An 18,115-nucleotide genomic window follows, 5' to 3' on the forward strand; every position below is an offset into this window, starting at 1 on the left:
TGTCACTTATTAAGTTGTCTGGAGGCTGCCTGACCAGCTCTATACATGCCCACCAAACATATTCAGCCTTACCAGCCCAAGGCCCAACTGCCATTTATCACTGAACTTAGGGCTTTCCAGTATGGAATCAATAGATGCTGTACCTTTTGAATTAGAGATCCTGTAGATGTATAAATGTGCTTACAAGTCACTGTACAAAATGAACTAGTTAAGCAATAATGTCTGTACTGGGACCAGTTTTACAGCAGTGTCTGTTTAGAGTTTTTCCAGACAAAAATACCTATTCTTCTTGGAAAATGTCATTTGGGAAAAACTATTAAAGATGGGTGGGGGGTCGGGGGAGAAGGCAATATTTAAAATCTCTGTGGAGGAAAGAAGGTTCCTAGGAATCACTAATAAAATGTATACAGCTTTTGTTTATTTAGTTCTATTTTTTATCCTTATAAGTTTTATCTAGCTAACGTGACAGTCAGATCTATAATTCTGGTTTACTGTGTTTTGTAATTACATGAGCATTCAGGTCTAATAACAAAATTGGTCATCCTTGTTTTGATTTTTTTTCTTAAATTATTTACATGTGAGACTTAGCAAATGGAACCTTGCTACTTGTGTGAAGCTGCCATTTAACCATGAAGTGAAATGCTTTTATTGAGTTTGCCCTGCAGATATGGTCTGCTGTGGCAGTGCTGTCCATATTTGGTGGCTGTGCAAGGAGAGCCAGGTGGTGCTGCAAAGCATAGCACAGTGAAGCGTAGAGAGATCTAGGTTTGACATTTGTCATCCTGTACTGCTGAAGGGAAGAGAAAAATCTGCTTTTCCATATGCTTATGCTTTAATTTTTGCCCGCAGTTTTGTCCAGATGGCCTTGTGAACATTGTTTACTTTAAGATGCTGTCCCAGATGTTTTTGGATGCCGATGGATAAATGCAACAACTGTGGTATACCAATACACAAATTATTTACACAGTTTTGGCTTTTTTTGTTTAACCATCAATTTTCTCCACATACAGAACTGTTTTAGTGTGTGTGACGGGGGAGGGGAGTGATTTTTATTTATTTTCCAGTGCTGAACAGTACATTCAGGTGGCAGATATTTGGAGATTCCCCCCCCCGCTCCCCCCCAAGCTCTCTCACTTTTCTCGCCTTAGGAGTTTTATGTGATGGCACTGCTGCAAGACACTATAGCATGCAGCTTGTAAGCATGTCAGTGAAAGGATGTTACTGCATGTATCCTAGTTTGTGGGAGCCTATTTAAATTATGAAGGGTTCCCAAGCTGTTTGTCATTTGCTGTGTCTACCTTTTCAAAGATAATTTACTCTCTTGCTGTGTCCTTGTACTGTCTTCAGTTTCCACACCAGTGGAATAGATAATATTTGTAAGCTGCGTAGCCTCTGTCATTGAGAGCATTAAAAAAAAAAAAAAAAAAAAATTAAATGGCAAGTGCCTCTAACTGCATTTTGACAAACTTGAAAAATATGTAACTTGAAAAATAATTATGCCTTGATATCCTTAAGGAGTGCATGCAAATTGCATCAAAGGTTTGTTGTCAGCCACAATAGATATTTTTAAATTGCATCTACTTTTTTTTCTGCATTTAATTATATTTTTCCATATTCTAAGGAAGTAAGTACCTAGGAGTATACATAAAATAACCTTTTGTCATGAGCATTTCATTAACGTAAATAGGTCTGTTAGTTATTTCTCAAGAACACTTTAATGAGACTTCACTGTGTAACTCATTAGAACAAATATATGAATTCATATGTCATGATGTAGATTGCAGCATCACAGTGCTTGGCATCCATTAAGTCCATAACTCGTTTACATTGACATGCATTATTAATCAATACTTAAAACACTGTAGATGTCAGTAATGTTCATATTTAGTAGAGCAATCATGACAATATGAAAGTTGCTAGTAGAATTCTAGACTAAATAGTGTATCTCAAGTCTTTACATTACCTCTAGGCTACAAGTTAATGACTGCCTAACTTCACTGCCCCTTGTCTATTTAAGTAATAAGGCAAATAGGAAAATACAAGGAAACTACTGGTAGTACATTCTATTGAGGCTTATTAAATCTGTTTTTTGTTAAATTTTAAACAAATAGCAGTATCTTATGCAGCTGTGTGTAGCTTAACAGATCCAGTGCCAGTGACAAGGGGCAGGAGAAGTAAATGTATCATCTGGGAAAACAGATGACAGTTCGTATCCGGCTGTTGAATGGGTTGTGCAAGCCAAATTGAACAAAATACAGTAACTGAGAGAGATTCACTGTACTCAGGTGGGAGCTTTTGCACACCTCCCTTCAACAGCACCTAAAAGTAAAGTAATAACTACTGCCTGGTCTTTCTAGTATGTGTATAGTGCACATAAATCTGAAGTCTTAACTGTTCTTAGTGACTAAAAGGGCATGCTGCAAGACCCATCTCTTTGTGTGGATGGTAGAAGAGGGTGGAGCCTGGGGATGCGTGGGGTGGTTTTTGTTTCTTTGTCTTTTTATGGTGGATAGAAGTTTGGTGGAAAAAGTATCACCCATTGGTTGTGTTGGTGGTAGAGTTTGTCTGGGAGATTTACTGCTGATTTTGTTTTTGTTGTATTGTTATTTTAAAGAAAGTCAAAAGTACACACAGTAGCAAAGATTTTATATGTTATACGTTGCAATAAATAAATAAATCAGTGGAAAAAGTGAACTGGGAAAAACAGGGTATAAGTAAGATCCCATTTCTGCAAACACTTAAACGCACATGCTAGCTTTAGTTAAGCACTAAAGTCGATGGAACTACTTCTTCTGCATTAAGTGAACCATGTCTGTAAAAGTTTTCAGGATTAGGGCCTGTATCAGTACTTTCTGTGTGAGTATCAGTACTTTCTGTGGTAGGCATGGTGCATTCGTATAGTAAAAAAGACAGATCCTGCCCTAAAGAACTCATAATCTATAATGTTAAGCTATTATTTTTGGTAAGTAGACATCTCAGCAATTGAATATAATATTCCATATCAGACATATTTAACAATCTCGTATTGGGTACTGGAAATAGCTTTTATGTAAAAACTAGCTTGTTTGCAACCTTTCCTTTTTTTTCCTCTAATAACTTTAAATCCAACTGTTCAATCAAGCAAACTGGTATCACTTTTAGGTAAAGGGAATCAATATTTCATGCTAAATATCCGAATCATAAAATCTGATCTTTTGGTCACTTAATGTTAATCTATAGTTTTATTTATAGGTTCATCGTCAAAAATTATACGACTTCGCGAAGAAAATAATGAAGGAAGTGAAATATTGAAAGGAAAAAGTTCTACAAATGGCGCTTCAATTCCAGTTAAGGGAATAAATAATTTAGGAAATACATGTTTTTTTAATGCTGTCATGCAGGTAAGATGCAAAAATGACACCCGCTTTCCTTGTTGATAGCATTTTAGAAATATTTCATTTAATCATTACAAATGTGAATTTTATAAAGGATATTTGTATGTTATCACTTCAATTATTGCTTTTTGACATTTCATTCTAATAGCTTTTTCCCAACCCTTTCCTTCTTCTTCCTTGCCTCCCCTTTCCCCCCCCAAATATTTTCTTCAGTAACAAACCCTATGTCAGCAGTGCTTTACAAATGAATGAGACAGAAGAAAATGTCAGGTGTTACACATCATGTTTGTGTGTGGGTTGTAGCTGTATTCAGTTGCAATTCAATGTGTGATCTTTGCAATTCCATATTAGGTAGCCATGAGTAATGCACTGAACTTGTCCTACCTGCAGGAGTGAAAAGGGTGTTTTACGCGTGAGTTAGGATATTGAGCACCTAGGCATTGTCTGCACATAAGAATTGTATTGCTTTTACTATAACCTCCCCCTTCCCAGCATGAATACACGTATTCCGGTATAAAAGTACTTATAGTAATTGATATAGTTTCTTCCCTAATGGGAAGAGCTATACTGCATGAGCTATACTGGCATACGCACTTTTATACCAATATCCTTGCATCCACACTAGAGTTGTACTGGAATAACTAAGCGTTTGGCTATACTACGGAGACTACGATGGCATAGCTATTGTGACATAGCTATGCTGGCATAACCCTATAGTGTAGATGCAGCCTATACCAGCGGAAGGGGTTTTTCTATTGGTGTGGGAACGCTACCTCCCTGAACGACAGTAGCTATGTTGACAGACGCATTCTTCTGTCAACACATCTGTGTCTCCATTGGGTGTCAGCATAGCTATGTTGATCAAGGATGTGTTCGCCCTCCCTCCCCCCCCGATATAGCTATGTTTACCTAACATTTATGTGTAGACCAGGCCTAATTCATTTTGAAAAACAGTACACCTGTAGTGGAAATAGTTATACCAGTAGAAAAATCTATGTGTAGAATAGCCCGAGTCACATTAACCCAACATTGTTTCTCTGACTATATTTTTAGTAAAGGTCAGGTATGTTGAATTATTAATGCCTTTTTTTCATTTTTATACATACATACATACATACATATATAATTTTTTTTTTCCCCCAGGGATATGACCAAAAGCTGTTACGCTAAGTCACAGTGCCCTCTGAAGCATATGTTAACACTACAGAGTCTATACTGTCATAGCTACGTTGCTCTACCTATGAAAGGGGTTTTCCCATCAATATAGGAACACCTCCTCTGAACGTCAGTAGCTACATCAACAGAAGCATTCTTCCATCAGCATAGCTGTCTCTACACTGGGGGTTAGGTTGGCATCGCTACGTTGGTCAGTGGTATGGATTTTCCGCTCCCCTGACTAATTTTTCTATGTTGACCTAACTTTTAAGTGTAGACCAGGCCTTAGACAAACAGGAAAACTCAAAGTTAAAAATAATAAATGATTTGTTCTACAATGAAAATAATAAATAAATCAGTCACCGAGAGAGTGTTATTGCTGTTCCAACTACTTCTGTTATTTTTATTTGGAGACCTACCAGCAATAACTACACCTTTTATAACAGTGAGACCTATTTCCTATAGGAGATACTTTTTTCCTGGGGCCTGATTCAATACCCACTGAAGTCTTTCTGTTAAATATATTTTTGTACATGCCAATGGTTAGAATTTGTGTCTGAAGAAGTTATGTTCTAGTTGAGATCAGTGTGTCTAACTTTTTTTTTTTTTTTTTTTTGTCTCTTTAAGAATCTGGCACAGACTCACATGTTAAATGAACTAATGTATGAGATGAAGGAAAAGGGAATAAAGTTAAAAATCAGTCAAGCTGAAGATGCACAATTGGTAGGTGTGTAGTAAGAGGTCCAGTTTGTGTGAAATGTGCAATGGGAGAAACTCGATCAGAATAATGTCTATAAAAGATAAAGTAGGCTGAGAGTAGGATGATGATCATGCCTTTGGCCTAAAATTTCTTTTGTCTTTTAGTTCTCAGTTAGTCTACAATACATATGACCTCACTTACTTTGTAGAGTTAATGTTGTAAAATCAACATTAAAAGAGGAAGAATGATCACCATCTAACATTCTGCTGAACTAAAGAAGGAGCATAAGTGAATGCAAATAATGCCTGACCTGAAGAAGGAGTGAAAGAAAAGAGTGTGATGTAGTGGATTTTTTTTCAGTTCTCATTAAATCTGGTTTTTAACATGCACAATACAAGAAACAGTATGTTTGTGCTTCATTAAATGTGTAAAAAAAATTCTTTCCAATCTACCCCAGCCCTTCGTGTAAAATTTGTGAAATTTACCAAACACTGAATAGCCAAAGCACTAAACCAGTATAAGGGGCCCCACTACTCAGGGCAGCCCCCAAGTCAAAAATCAAACTCCTGTTCCTCAAGTTGCTGAGGTTTTTATTGGGGTGCTATTCCTGGACCTTTTTTAGGGACTCCCATCTCTGGTTAGTGGATATCTAATAAATTTGACAACCGTTTTTCTCAATCCATTTGCTGCATGCATTATCTGGCTATGGAACAGAGTGGAAACATTCTCTCCTCTTCCCTATGCCACCCCGGCTGCCTCCTGGTTGGTGGGAGAAGGGTGGGCTTGGTGTTGGGACTTTATTCTACTGTACACATTGCTTCTCTGCTTTGGAACACTCCTACTCCATTGCCTGCCTCTGCTGCTGCATATTTTCTAGACTTTTAATCATTTTTGTTGCTCTTCTCTGGACTTTCTACGATTTGTCCACATCTTTCCTGAAATGTGGCACCCAGAACTGGACAGAATACTCCAGTTGAGGCCTAATCAGTGCAGAGTGGAGAGGAAGAATTACTTCTTGTGTCTTGCTTACAACACTCCTGCTAATACATCCCAGAATGATGATTGCTTTTTTTTTGGCAACAGTGTTACACTGTTGACTCTCATTTAGCTTGTTATCCACCATGACCCCCAGATCTCTTTCCGCAGTACTCCTTCCTAGGCAGTCATTTCCCATTGTGTGCAATTGATTGGTCCTTTCTAAGTGGAGTACTTTGCATTTGTCTTTATTGAATTTCATCCTATTTACTTCAGACCATTTCTCCAATTTGTCCAGATCATTTTGAGTTATAATCCTATCCTCCAAAGCACTTGCAACCCCTCCCAGCTTGGTATTGTCCGCAGATTTTATAAGTGTACTTTCTATGCCATTATCTAAAAATATTGATGAAGATATTGAACAGAACCAGACCCAAAACTGATCCCTGCGGGACCCCACTTGTTATGCACTTCCAGCATGACTGTGGACCACTGATAACTACTCTCTGGGAATGATTTTCCAACCAGTTATGCACCCACCTTATAGTAGCTCCATCTAGGTTGCATTTCCCTATGTGGTTTTTTTTTAATGAGAAGGTCATCTGAGACAGTATTCAAAGCTTTGCTAAAGTCAAGATATACCACATCTACCACTTCCACCCTATTCACAAGGCTTGTTACCCTGTCAAAGAAAGCTATCAGTTTGGTTTGACATAATTTGTTCTTCACAACAGTCAGCATGGATTTACTTATCACCTTATCGTCTAGATGGTTGTAAATTGATTACTTAATTAATTGCTCCATTATCTTTCCAGGTACAGAAATTAAGCTGACTGGTCTGTAATTCCCTGGGTTGTCCTCATTTTCCTATTGGCACTATATTTGCCCTTTTCCAGTCTTCTGGAATCTCTCCCGTCTTCCATGACTTTTCAAAGATAATCACTAATGTGAGGGAGGGATTGCTCAGTGATTTGAGCATTGGCTTGCTAAACCCAGGGTTATGAGTTCAATCCTTGAGGGGGGCAACTTAGGGATCTGGGGCAAAATCAGTACTTGATCCTGCTAGTGAAGGCAGGGGGCTGGACTCGATGACCTTTCAAGGTCTCTTCCAGTTCTAGGAGATAGGATATCTCCATTAATTTATTGAATTTATGGCTCATATATCTCCTCAGTCAACTCCTTGAGTATTCTAGGACGTATTTCATTAGGCATTCTTGACTTGAAGACATCTAACTTGTCTAAGTAATTTTTAACTTGTTCTTTCCCTATTTCAGCCTCTGATCCTACCTCATTTTCACTGACATTCCTTCCCCTATCATCACCAAGTCCTGTGCTTTGGATGATGTTAGTTGTTTTTTAAAAAAAAGCCTCATCGACCTCTTCTTCCTGGTTCGGTGGTCTGTAGTAGACCCCTACCATGACATCACCCTTGTTTTTTACCCCTTTTATCCTTACCCAGACATGTTCAACAAGTCTATCTCCTATTTCCATCTCAACCTCAGTCCAAGTGTATACATTTTTAATATATAAGGCAACACCTCCTCCCTTTTTTCCCTGTCTGTCCTTCCTGAGCAAGACCATAAGAGTATATGGTCTATAGATTCTATGATACCTTGCAGAAAGATAACAAGACTGTAAGTCTGAAGGCCAGCCACTACCAAAGGTACAGAATTTAAGGACCTAGATGCAATAATATAAGATAATAGTGAACTCAACAACATAAGAGCGGCCATACTGGGTCAGATCAATGCTCCATCTAGCCCAGTATCCCGTCTTCTGACGGGGCCAATGCCAGGTTCTTCAGAGGGAATGAACAGAAAAGGGCAATTATTGAGTGATCCATCCTCTGTGATCCACTCCCAGCTTCTGGCGTTCAGAGGCTGGGGACACCCAGAGCATGGGATTGCATCCCTGACCATCTTGGCTAACACTCATTGATGGACTTATCTTCCATGAATTTATCTAATTCTTTTTTTAACCCAGTTACACTTTTGGCCTTCACAGCATCCCAAGGCAGTGAGTTCCACAGGTTGACTGTGTATTGTGTGAAGAAGTATTTCCTTTTGTTTGTTTTTAAATGTCTATTAATTTCATTGGTTTGAGATTTTCATTCTTGTGTTACACGAAGGAGTAAATAACACGTCCTTATCTGCTTTCTCTACACCATTCATGATTTTATAGACCTCTATCATATCCCCTCTTAAATGTCTCTCTTCCAAGCTGAAAAGTCCCAGTCTTTTTAATCTCTTTTCATATGGAAGCTGTTTCATAGCTTTAATAATTTTTGTTGCCCGTCTCTCTGTCTTTTTCAATTCTAATATATCTTTTTTTGAGATGGGGCAACCAGAACTGCATGCAGAATTCAAGGTGTGTATGTACCATGGATTTATATAGTGGCATTATGATATTTACTGTTTTATTATCTGTCCCTTTCCTAGTGATTCCTAACACTGTTAGCTTTTTTTGACTGTTGCTGTACATTGAACAGTTGTTTTCAGAGAACTATCCACAGTGACTCCAAGCACTCTTTCTTGAGTGGTAACAGCTAATTTAGAGCTCATCTTCTTGTATGTATAGATGGATTATGCTTTCTGATGTGCATTACTTTGCATTTATTTATGCATTTATTAACTTTTAAGAACAGAAAAGGCATTGTCTAAATGGAGAGAAATGAGCAGAGTGATCTGTGATAGTTTTCAATTTGACAGACATTCTCCTAAGTTCTACAAGATGGTAATTATGCCTGTACTTTTGTATGGATCTGACTGCTGGGCACTGAGGAAGAGACAGGCGCATATCTTGAATATAATGGAAATGAAAATGTTAAGATGGATCCTTGGAGTTACAAGGATGAACCATGTTTGGAACAAATAAATTAGGGAAAGAATAAAGATGATACCCATTATAGGAAAGTGGAGGGAATCCAGTCCTAGATGGTTTCGACATGTGAAAAGAAGACTGGAAGAATGCATAGAAAACCGGGTGTTAAACTTCAAAGGGAAGGCTCAAAGAAGACCCCAGTTGGATGGATGGTTGGATGTCATACAAAAGGATTTGATTAGCTGTGGAGTTTCTGAGGGACTGTTTCAAGACAGACTGGAATAGAGAAGGAGAACTCCAAGAGCTAACCCGATAAAAATGAGACTAAGGCTAGAAGAAGACTCGTATATGCTTGACAACTAGTTTTGGTGAAAATGGGGAGGGGCCCGTAATAGCCAACTTTGATGTCCCAGAAGTCTAAAATAAAGGCAATAGTTAATTTTATAGGAAAGATATAGTTAATTGTACTGCTACCAAATAATTCATCTATCTGTTACAGTAATGTTTGGTGGGTGGTCATATAATTTTAGATTACTTCCCTTCCTTCTTAATAGCTATTGCTTTGCAAATAGGAGACAGAAGGTGAGGAAAAATTACAAATTACAAAATCTGATGTCTACTGAAATACTATAGCACAAGAATGTACAAAACCCAGGGAAGAGAAATTAGAACTGAGCTATATTGTTTGCTTCCTTTGACTTCATCTTTGTGTGGTTTCTTACTCAAGATTTGAATTTGGGAAGCCAGTCTTAGATGAAAGAAGTGAGAAATGTGCATAGATGCTGTGCTGACAATACTTGAGGTGCTAAAGTACCTGACAGGATTATTCCAACATCACAAACCCACCCTATAAATGCAATTGACATAAAAAAGAGAAAAAATAAAATGGGACAGATCTAGACCTTCTAAACATTTAATGAGGAATATATCTGTATGTGAAAACCAAGCTAATGAATTCATTACTATGTTTCACTAGGTTATATTAAATTTCACTTCAGTCTTCAGTTAGTAAGCCACTTCCCCCTCCCACCCTCCCGAATTAATACTAACCATCAATTTATATGTCCGTATGAAAAGATGCTTGATTCTGAAGCTATTCTTTTAAGAAACAAAGGTGTATATGGGATTTTTTCTTTGACTAAGGGTAGGTCTACAGTACCCGGTAGTTCGGCGGCAGGCAAATCGAAATCCTGGGTTCGACTTATCGCGTCTTGTCTGGACGAGATAAGTCGAACCCGGAAGTGCTCGCTGTCGACTGCGGTACTCCAGCTTGGCGAGAGGAGTACCGCGAAGTCGACGGGGGAGCCTGCCTGCCGCGTCTGGACCGAGGTAAGTTCTAACTAAGGTACTTCGAACTTCAGCTACGTTATTTATGTAGCTGAAGTTGCGTACCTTAGTTCGAATTGGGGGGTTAGTGTAGACCAGGCCTTAGATTCAATCAGGATAAACTAAACTTCTGAAATTAATGTATAAATTACTAACCATTGAGTTAAATTTTTTAAGCCTTACTATCAGTTACGTTGATCTTTAGTGTAAATGTATTAATTACAAAACAAGTCTTGTGCATCAGTTATATCCGCTAATGGCATCCATGTTACTGATACATAATTCAACTTTGTTCCAAAGGATCCTTTGGTGGTGAACCTCTCAAGCCCTGGACCATTGACTTCAGCCATGTTCTTGTTCCTTCACAGTATGAGGGAAGCTGGCAAAGGCCCTCTTTCTCCCAAAGTTTTGTTCAGCCAGCTCTGTCAAAAGTAAGTGCAATCAATAGTTTTGTTTTTAATGAAGTTACAAAGGGTGCAATCTCTAGTATTTAAAAAATATTAATTTATTGATTAATGTGGGTCAGACTAAAATATAAGCCCATAATCTGACATTATTAATAATATTTCAAGATATGCTAAGTCACTACTCCTTGCTTTCAGTGCAGTAGTATATTCTCCACGCAGTTTTAAATAACTCAAGTGATGGGACTGTTGCTACTTGGGAGACACTTGGATGGTGGTATCCCTCATTTAGGTGTATCACTCATATTGAAGCCAGTGGGAGTTTCATCTGTCTGTCTGACTTCACCCCTTATAATCTAATAGATTTCACACTTTGGACATTTTTCTAATATTCAGCACAATTTTTCTTTGTTAAATTTAATCCCATTCATTCTAGTTAAACCTCTTTTGACCACTCTAAACAATTACTTTCCTTCTTGGATGTTAAAACACTTAAACTATTTGTGCATAACTTACACACTTAGTTGGCATTTATCCTTATACATTCAGTATTTTGGCTTGAACTCTAATTAATTGCAATGGGCTTTTTAAAGAACAGGTGGTGGGTAGAAGCTAAGAAAAAAGTCATTAAAAAGATTTTATTTTCAGGCTTCTGGGAAGGTAATATGATAGGAATAAAATACATGGATAGTGGCTACCCTGTGTCAAATGTATGTATGTATGTATGTATGTGTTTTTTTTGTTTGTTTGTTTTGTTTTGTTGGGTTTTTTTTAAGTGTTTAAGCTTTTAAATGTGAATCCTGTGCTATGATGTTTTGCTTTGGCTTTGATCCAAAACGAAAAGGGCCTAGCAAGCAAGGACTTGAAGCACTATTGAGATGGCATATGGCTCCAGATTGAGAAGAACTTGCAAGCCCTAAAGAAATACATGTTTCTTAGGGTGGAAAATGTTCCCAGTGTTGCTTTATGGGTGTGTTTAATTGTGGACAGACAAATTTATTTTTTAAAACACCTGTAGAAGTGCTATAACTGGATCAAATATTTAAAAATTAAATGTTTAAAGGACTGCACTGTAAGTAAAATAATCTGTAGGTTATGATAGAGCAGTGTAGAGCAATACAGTTGCAATTCACGTTTTAAAAAAGTATGAAATATTATAATGTGGTGTTAATTTTATTTGCTGTGAAATTATTGTACACCACTCAATGCCTTTGTGTGGGAACACCTATTATTATAGTAACAAGTTGTAAAGAGCCCTCTACAGTTCTTGCTTGCACCCGTGCACAAAAAAAGAACTCTGTGAAATCCTCTAGTACCCCAAAGCTTTTTATTTTGATCAGAAACCAGCACTGGTATGAAATAGTTGTGAGCTAAAAAAACCTCTTTTGGGTAGTGACATACAGTTGACCATGGTGAGTGGCTCACTTTGCCCTAAACTTCTAGTATCTTGTACAGCCACACATAGCTTTTAAACTGAAGCAGGATTGACCATTTCAGGTAAGCAGCCCTGCATTATTTTCCTGTTCTTTCTCTCTCTCTCCCCCCCCCTTGCCGGGCATTATTTTGCTCTCAAAATTTGCCAGCAAAGGTGCCTTTTTACCACTTTTTATTGTACTTGATTTTCATTTCGTGTTTGTACTGTAGAAGAGAATATCAAATGCATATTTACTGGATTTAAAGAAAAACAACCATCTTGCGTATATAGCATTCTTTACCCTCTAAAAAGCATAAGGGATACTTTCCCACTTTATAAAAACAAAATGTGATATAATATAAAAATACAACACTTCACAGAAATTTCTGGAAACAGAAGAGGATTATTATTATTTATTTTTTCAGCAAAGGAATTGGAAGGAAAATTACTAAATATGGGGCCAACAACTATTCTGTATATATCTGAGGGGTGAGAGGGAAACAATAGCATGCTTTTATAAAGTGGTGAGGGATGAAATAGAACATTTTGGAGGAAGCAAATTTCATATTGTGGGGCCTGCCTCAGCAAAAGTATGATCACCTGTGAACTTCAGACAAGATGGAGGTATTCTTAAATGACAGCTTGTTTGTGTGTGTGTGTGTGTGTGTGTGTGTGTGTGTGCGCGCGCACACAGATAACGGATAATTCAAGGCTTTAAGCAGTGTAACACATCCAATAGTGTTAAAAAATGTTAAAACCAGCAGTGCTGAATTTTAGATCAGGCCTGCACTTTACAGTGACTGTGTAAAAATGTTACCTTAATCACCTGATCAGCTTTTTGTTATTTAGAATTATAGCTGCTGACTTTAGTAAAATCTTACTCTTCTCACTACTTTTTACACCTGTTGCCCTGTAGAACAAACACAGCTCCAAGAGAGATTCTGATTCTTTTCTGGCTCATGTATCAATACTAGAACTGTTAACCAAGTCCCCATTAGCAGGAAATTGTGTGTTCAGTTACACTTGTGCAACCCCACTGAAGTCAACAGACGGCTGCACAGGTATAACAGAGGGCAGCATTTGGCTTGCAGAATCCTTTGTTACTGATGGTGATGCATGAGCCAGAAAGAAAACAGGCTGACATTCAGCAAACTCAACTGAGTTTGCAAGTCTGGAACCTAGAAAAAAATATTTATTTTGTTTAAATGGTTCCATAAAAAAATTGTTCTGTTTTAAAAGTATAAACACTGAGTTCCACCCTAGCATTTTTATTTATTTATGTGATTGTGATGGCCCTAACCAGTGAGAATTCCTTGTTGCTGCACATTCTCAGTAAGCTACAAAATAGACATCTAGCTACTTATGAGCCTGGCAAAGAGGGAATTGGAGTAATGGAGCCTTGTATCCACAAATATGTTGCATTACTATTGTCTGGTCCTCTCAGGTTAAATTCTAGATAAACTGGAATAAATTCTCCAACTAAAAAAAGTCTACTTCATTTGATTCAGATGAATGTACATTAATTTATTTAGTGTAATTCTGCAGTTCCTGCTCTAGAACAAAAGTGTCCTGCATTTTAGAAAACAGAACATCTGTATTGCAAACATGGAATAAGAGCTTAGTCTCATACAGGCATTATTATTAAAGATAATGCTTTGCTTCGTTAAAAGATTTTAGTGAACAAGATCATAGCATTCCTAGTTAAGACTGATCAAAAAACACAGAAATTGCTTAATACAGTAAGCTATCATCATTGATGAAGCTTGTGTTACAACAACAGTTCAGTCCCCTCTTCAAATTCTTATATTTTAGAAAGCCATTTAAAACTGGGGTTGACTGGGTATATCTATCTGACCAACAGAAGGTGCAGTGATTTTTATATACCACGCCCACTTCAAATAATGTCAATAAAATAGTCTGAACAGTGCGGTCTTTTAATTTTAGTAACCTGACTACTGTCAGTTTAGTAGAGATTATTGTCACAGGTCTACCAATAAGCTGATTCTTTGATCTCATTGAGATATTGAGCCTTCATCAGAGAGACATTTTAATAGTTAGCTAGGAAATTATCTCATTATATGGTAACGTTCTATAGCTAGTGATTAAAATTATCTAGTAATATTTACTGAAAATGATTAAAAACAATCAAGGTCAGAAAATGTGATGTTGGCAAAATAAACTATTTGATTTCTGAAGCTTTGCTCCAATAAAAGGATAGCCAAATGAATGAAAGGCACTCTTATTAAGCTAATAAATAAGAATGGCTTGGGAGCGGTTTCTGTCTGTTATATAACATTGTTTAATTTCACTCTGCACAATGGAGCTTCTCAACTTCAATGTCAACGGGCAGCAAAAATCTTATGAAAGAAGTTAGTGGGCAGCAGTCAGTATTAGACCACAATAATAAAAGAAGCTTAAATCACAGTATAAATTAAAGGCCTGGAATTACTTTTTCAAAGTTGGCTTGGAGGTTGTATAGTAGTGCAGAAGAAAAGTACACTCCCATTTGTACCTTTTGTAAATCGGTATGGAGTCTTATTTCCATCCTCCTTACTCCTCTTGCTTCTGTAATGAAGATGATGAACATATGCCTCCTTTGGGCCCCATCTGGAAAATATCATTAGAGATAAGTGTAGGGTGATCCTTTGGCTCAAAAGTGGAATATGCTTTCTTCAGAACATCAGCCCATGTTTACCCAGGCACGAAGAAATTATTTCCAAACACTCAGACCCCACAAGATAACACATTGCTTTACCACTCAACTATGCTGGCTCCAAATGGCCACACTTTTTTTTATTTTTTGCATTCTTTTGACTTGCAATTAAAACAAATCCATTTAATTTATGGGCTGAGAAATATTGCAGGTTATTTTTAAAAAAATTGAATTATGTTTCAGGTTCTAATTATATATTAATTTTGGTATAACTCTTAATTAGAACTAGAATCAGTGAATTCTTTCTGAAAAGATTGTTAATATGCTTAGTATTTGGAATTTAAGAACATTTTTAGTAATTTACATTTCAGAAATTACTAATATATTTTAATGTTTCATTAAATGTAATTAATATCAAAGAGCCCTTACTCTGTTATATTTTACAGTATATTTAAAGGAAAGTTATGAAGCTAAAACAAAATGTTGGATTTTGTCCTTTTTTTGCTCCTTTATTATATATGAATGGGTCTTCAAGCTTTCTTTCTTTAAGAAGTTCTCCTTTTTTGTTTGTTTTTTTTACATTTTGAAATATGAAGACTATCCAGTCCTCACTTCCTCTCAGCTGGAGGTCCTTGGCAAGAGAATGTCTGAATAGAAATGGTTATTATTTGAGCTTAATCTCTCCCCTACCACAAAACTGAGATGAAGAGGAAGCTAAATTCTCTCTTAGTGTAGGATTCAGCTAAGATTGTCATAGAATCATCATCCCCCCCCCCCCTCAGTTTGATGGAGGTAAAGTTGCATTTAGAAAGCAAGTTTGACAACCTTGTGTGTGACATCACTCTGTAGGTCCTCCAAAATTATTACTAAGGACCTCCAACAAAGAAAAAAGAAAGCCCTGATATTTCTAAAAATACATAATCTGTAAGATATTTTTTAATTATTCACTTTTTTGGGCTCAACAGTTACTTTTAATAGAAAAAAAATTGTTAACCTACTAAAAATTTGCTCCCTGAGTCTGTTAGCAAAAATTTATAAAGAAGAAAATATTGGATTTTTATTAAGACCATACATTTTGTTTTTAATGTTGTAAGATGTCACTACATCAAATGGTGGTAGGCTTGTTTATTGAAGTCTACTTTAAAACACTGGAAATATAGCAGTAGTGATTTGCCAAAGCTAATTAGTGGCCTACTAGTTTCGTTCTAGATCAGATTGCCTGGTTAGAGAATGGCTGGCTATAAACTGGAAACCAGATGTCAGCCTACTTTATTTGGAGCATGGTAACAGTATTTTGAAGCTAGTATTAACTGGCTGGTGCTCTGAAATATTAGTCAGCGTACGAGAATGGAAGAAGAAGCTGTAATTGAAACTAACTATTGTGAAGATTTGTCCTAAATTTATAGCCAATGCTACTTGAAATAACTTAAAACAGGATGAATTAACAAAAATGCAGTTTTTCCTTTTAGATAATTTTACCTCATCTATAAGAAAAACAGATGGAATCATCCACAAAATATTTTTTACTGAAAATAAACAACCTAACATACTTTATTCTGTTATGTATGGATTGCTAAATCGATTTCAGAAGCTTTCTTTATTTTGAAATCCCTTTTCCTGCCATCAGTAACTGCAAATTAGAAAGAAGAGTTGATCTATTCATCTTTAATTTGGGAAAAGAAAGTTTGTTGAATTTGAAGTAGCTGAAACGTGAACGGTTTCAAGAAGGTAAAAGTCCGAATAACTTCTAGTGGGGGGGTGGGGGGGGGACAAGAAGAAGAAGAAACACTACATTGAAAAATTACTCTGGGTTTGTGGTCTGGTGAACCCAGTGCATTCTCCTCTCGGGAAGTAAGAGAAGAATTACAGCCATGGGAGGTATAGTCTTGTAGCTGTGTGGGATGAGATTACCTGTTAGTTCTTGTATGGATGCATAAATAGGAGTATGAGGACTTGGAGTGCTTCAGCAAAGATTTTTAAATGTGATGTCCCCTGTCCCCGTCCCTGCACCGGAGGCCAGTGTCTCAGTCCACAATTTGTTGGTCTAGTAATGGATCTTTCTTCAGCAAGAGAAGTATACTGTGCCTACAGTGATGACCCTAACTGGATTTCACTTGACTAGTTCCTTCTGAGTTGCATGATGATTGTGAAAGTGGGGAGTAGTGATCTGTTTGTCATGACCCTCCAGAATGTAAATATACTTTACATAATGGTCATTTACAAACCACTGGAACAATTTACCAAGGGTTGTAGTGGATTCTTTATCACTGGTAACTTTAAAACAAGATAGGATATTTTTCTAAAAGATGTGCTCCAGGAATTATTTTGGTCTGTGTTATACAGGAGATCAGATTAGATGATCACATTGTTCCCTGCAGCCTTGGAATCTATGAATGTACGGTGAAATGGCAATTTTTAAGTCTAAGTAGGTGAAATACTGAAGCTTTCTGCAACTCATGATACATTTTCCTTATTCTTCATGTTTACAACTACAGCACCTGCTTGGCAGGAATAATACAAGTCTGCTACTTTTTTGACTAGAAAACATGCTGTACTCCTAATAATATTGTTTTCATGTGTGATGTAAGGTTGGTTCCTCAAAAATAGATATTCTTCCCTAGTGTTGATATAGGTCATATGGGCAGTGTAGATCTGGATAAAATTGGTATTAATGTAATTTTTATACTCTAGAAGAGTGTGTGATACACTCTTATCTGGGAGAATTAATAACACTATTAGTGTAAGATGTGAGCGGCATTGCTATAATTGAACATCTGATGCTAGCAGTCCTTTTAGAGTTTGGTACTAGAGACTCAGTTTTCAAACGTGAATGCTTAGTTTTGCTTTTTTCATGTTCCTGTAGGATGTGAGGCACCCAAATACTTGCTTAGATGCCAAGTGCCACTTTAAATACCCAAATACAGAGCAAGAATACCTTAACTGTTTGAAAATAACACTTCTGAACTCTTGCTGCCATCTAAGGCTAGAAGTGTTTAGTGAAAGAGAATTCAAGAGGCTAAGGGGGAAAGAAGAACAATAAGGAAGGAGTTGAAGGGGAGAAGAGTCAGGAATGCACAGGTGAGGATGGAAACAGGACATGTAGAGAGATGAAATAAAGAGCTGGTACCATTTACCAGTCCATGACAAGAAGCCCTGATTCTAAAAATAAAGCTAAATGTTATCCAGGAAGCCAGGAGTGAAAGGAACCTGAAGCGGAGGTACAAATTGGCTGACTAAAGGTTAAAAAAAAAATGGGGCGTGACCCTTCAAAACTATGAGCCCTGTCTTAAAGTT

The 18,115-nt window shown here is 37.0% G+C and overlaps 1 protein-coding gene across 9 annotated transcripts in view; it reads left to right on the forward strand.

Annotated features, from left to right (window-relative positions):
- Positions 1–18,115, forward strand: part of USP45 (ubiquitin specific peptidase 45) — a 105,533-nt gene that overhangs the window by 44,295 nt on the left and 43,123 nt on the right. For 8 of the 9 annotated variants that reach the window (XR_008444377.1, XR_008444378.1, XM_054022468.1 and 5 more), the window contains 3 exons: positions 3,232–3,380; positions 5,157–5,252; positions 10,651–10,781. Coding sequence is in view for 6 of the 9 variants with exons in the window: in XM_054022468.1 (XP_053878443.1) it covers positions 3,232–3,380; positions 5,157–5,252; positions 10,651–10,781 (376 nt within the window). In the remaining 3 variants the exon portion in view is untranslated. Of the gene's footprint in view, positions 1–3,231; positions 3,381–5,156; positions 5,253–10,650; positions 10,782–18,115 lie in introns of those variants that run through there. The other variant, XM_054022471.1, reaches the window with a different exon arrangement.

The sequence above is a fragment of the Malaclemys terrapin genome, chromosome 3, assembly GCF_027887155.1.
Source record: "Malaclemys terrapin pileata isolate rMalTer1 chromosome 3, rMalTer1.hap1, whole genome shotgun sequence".
Taxonomy (NCBI): Eukaryota; Metazoa; Chordata; order Testudines; family Emydidae; genus Malaclemys; species Malaclemys terrapin.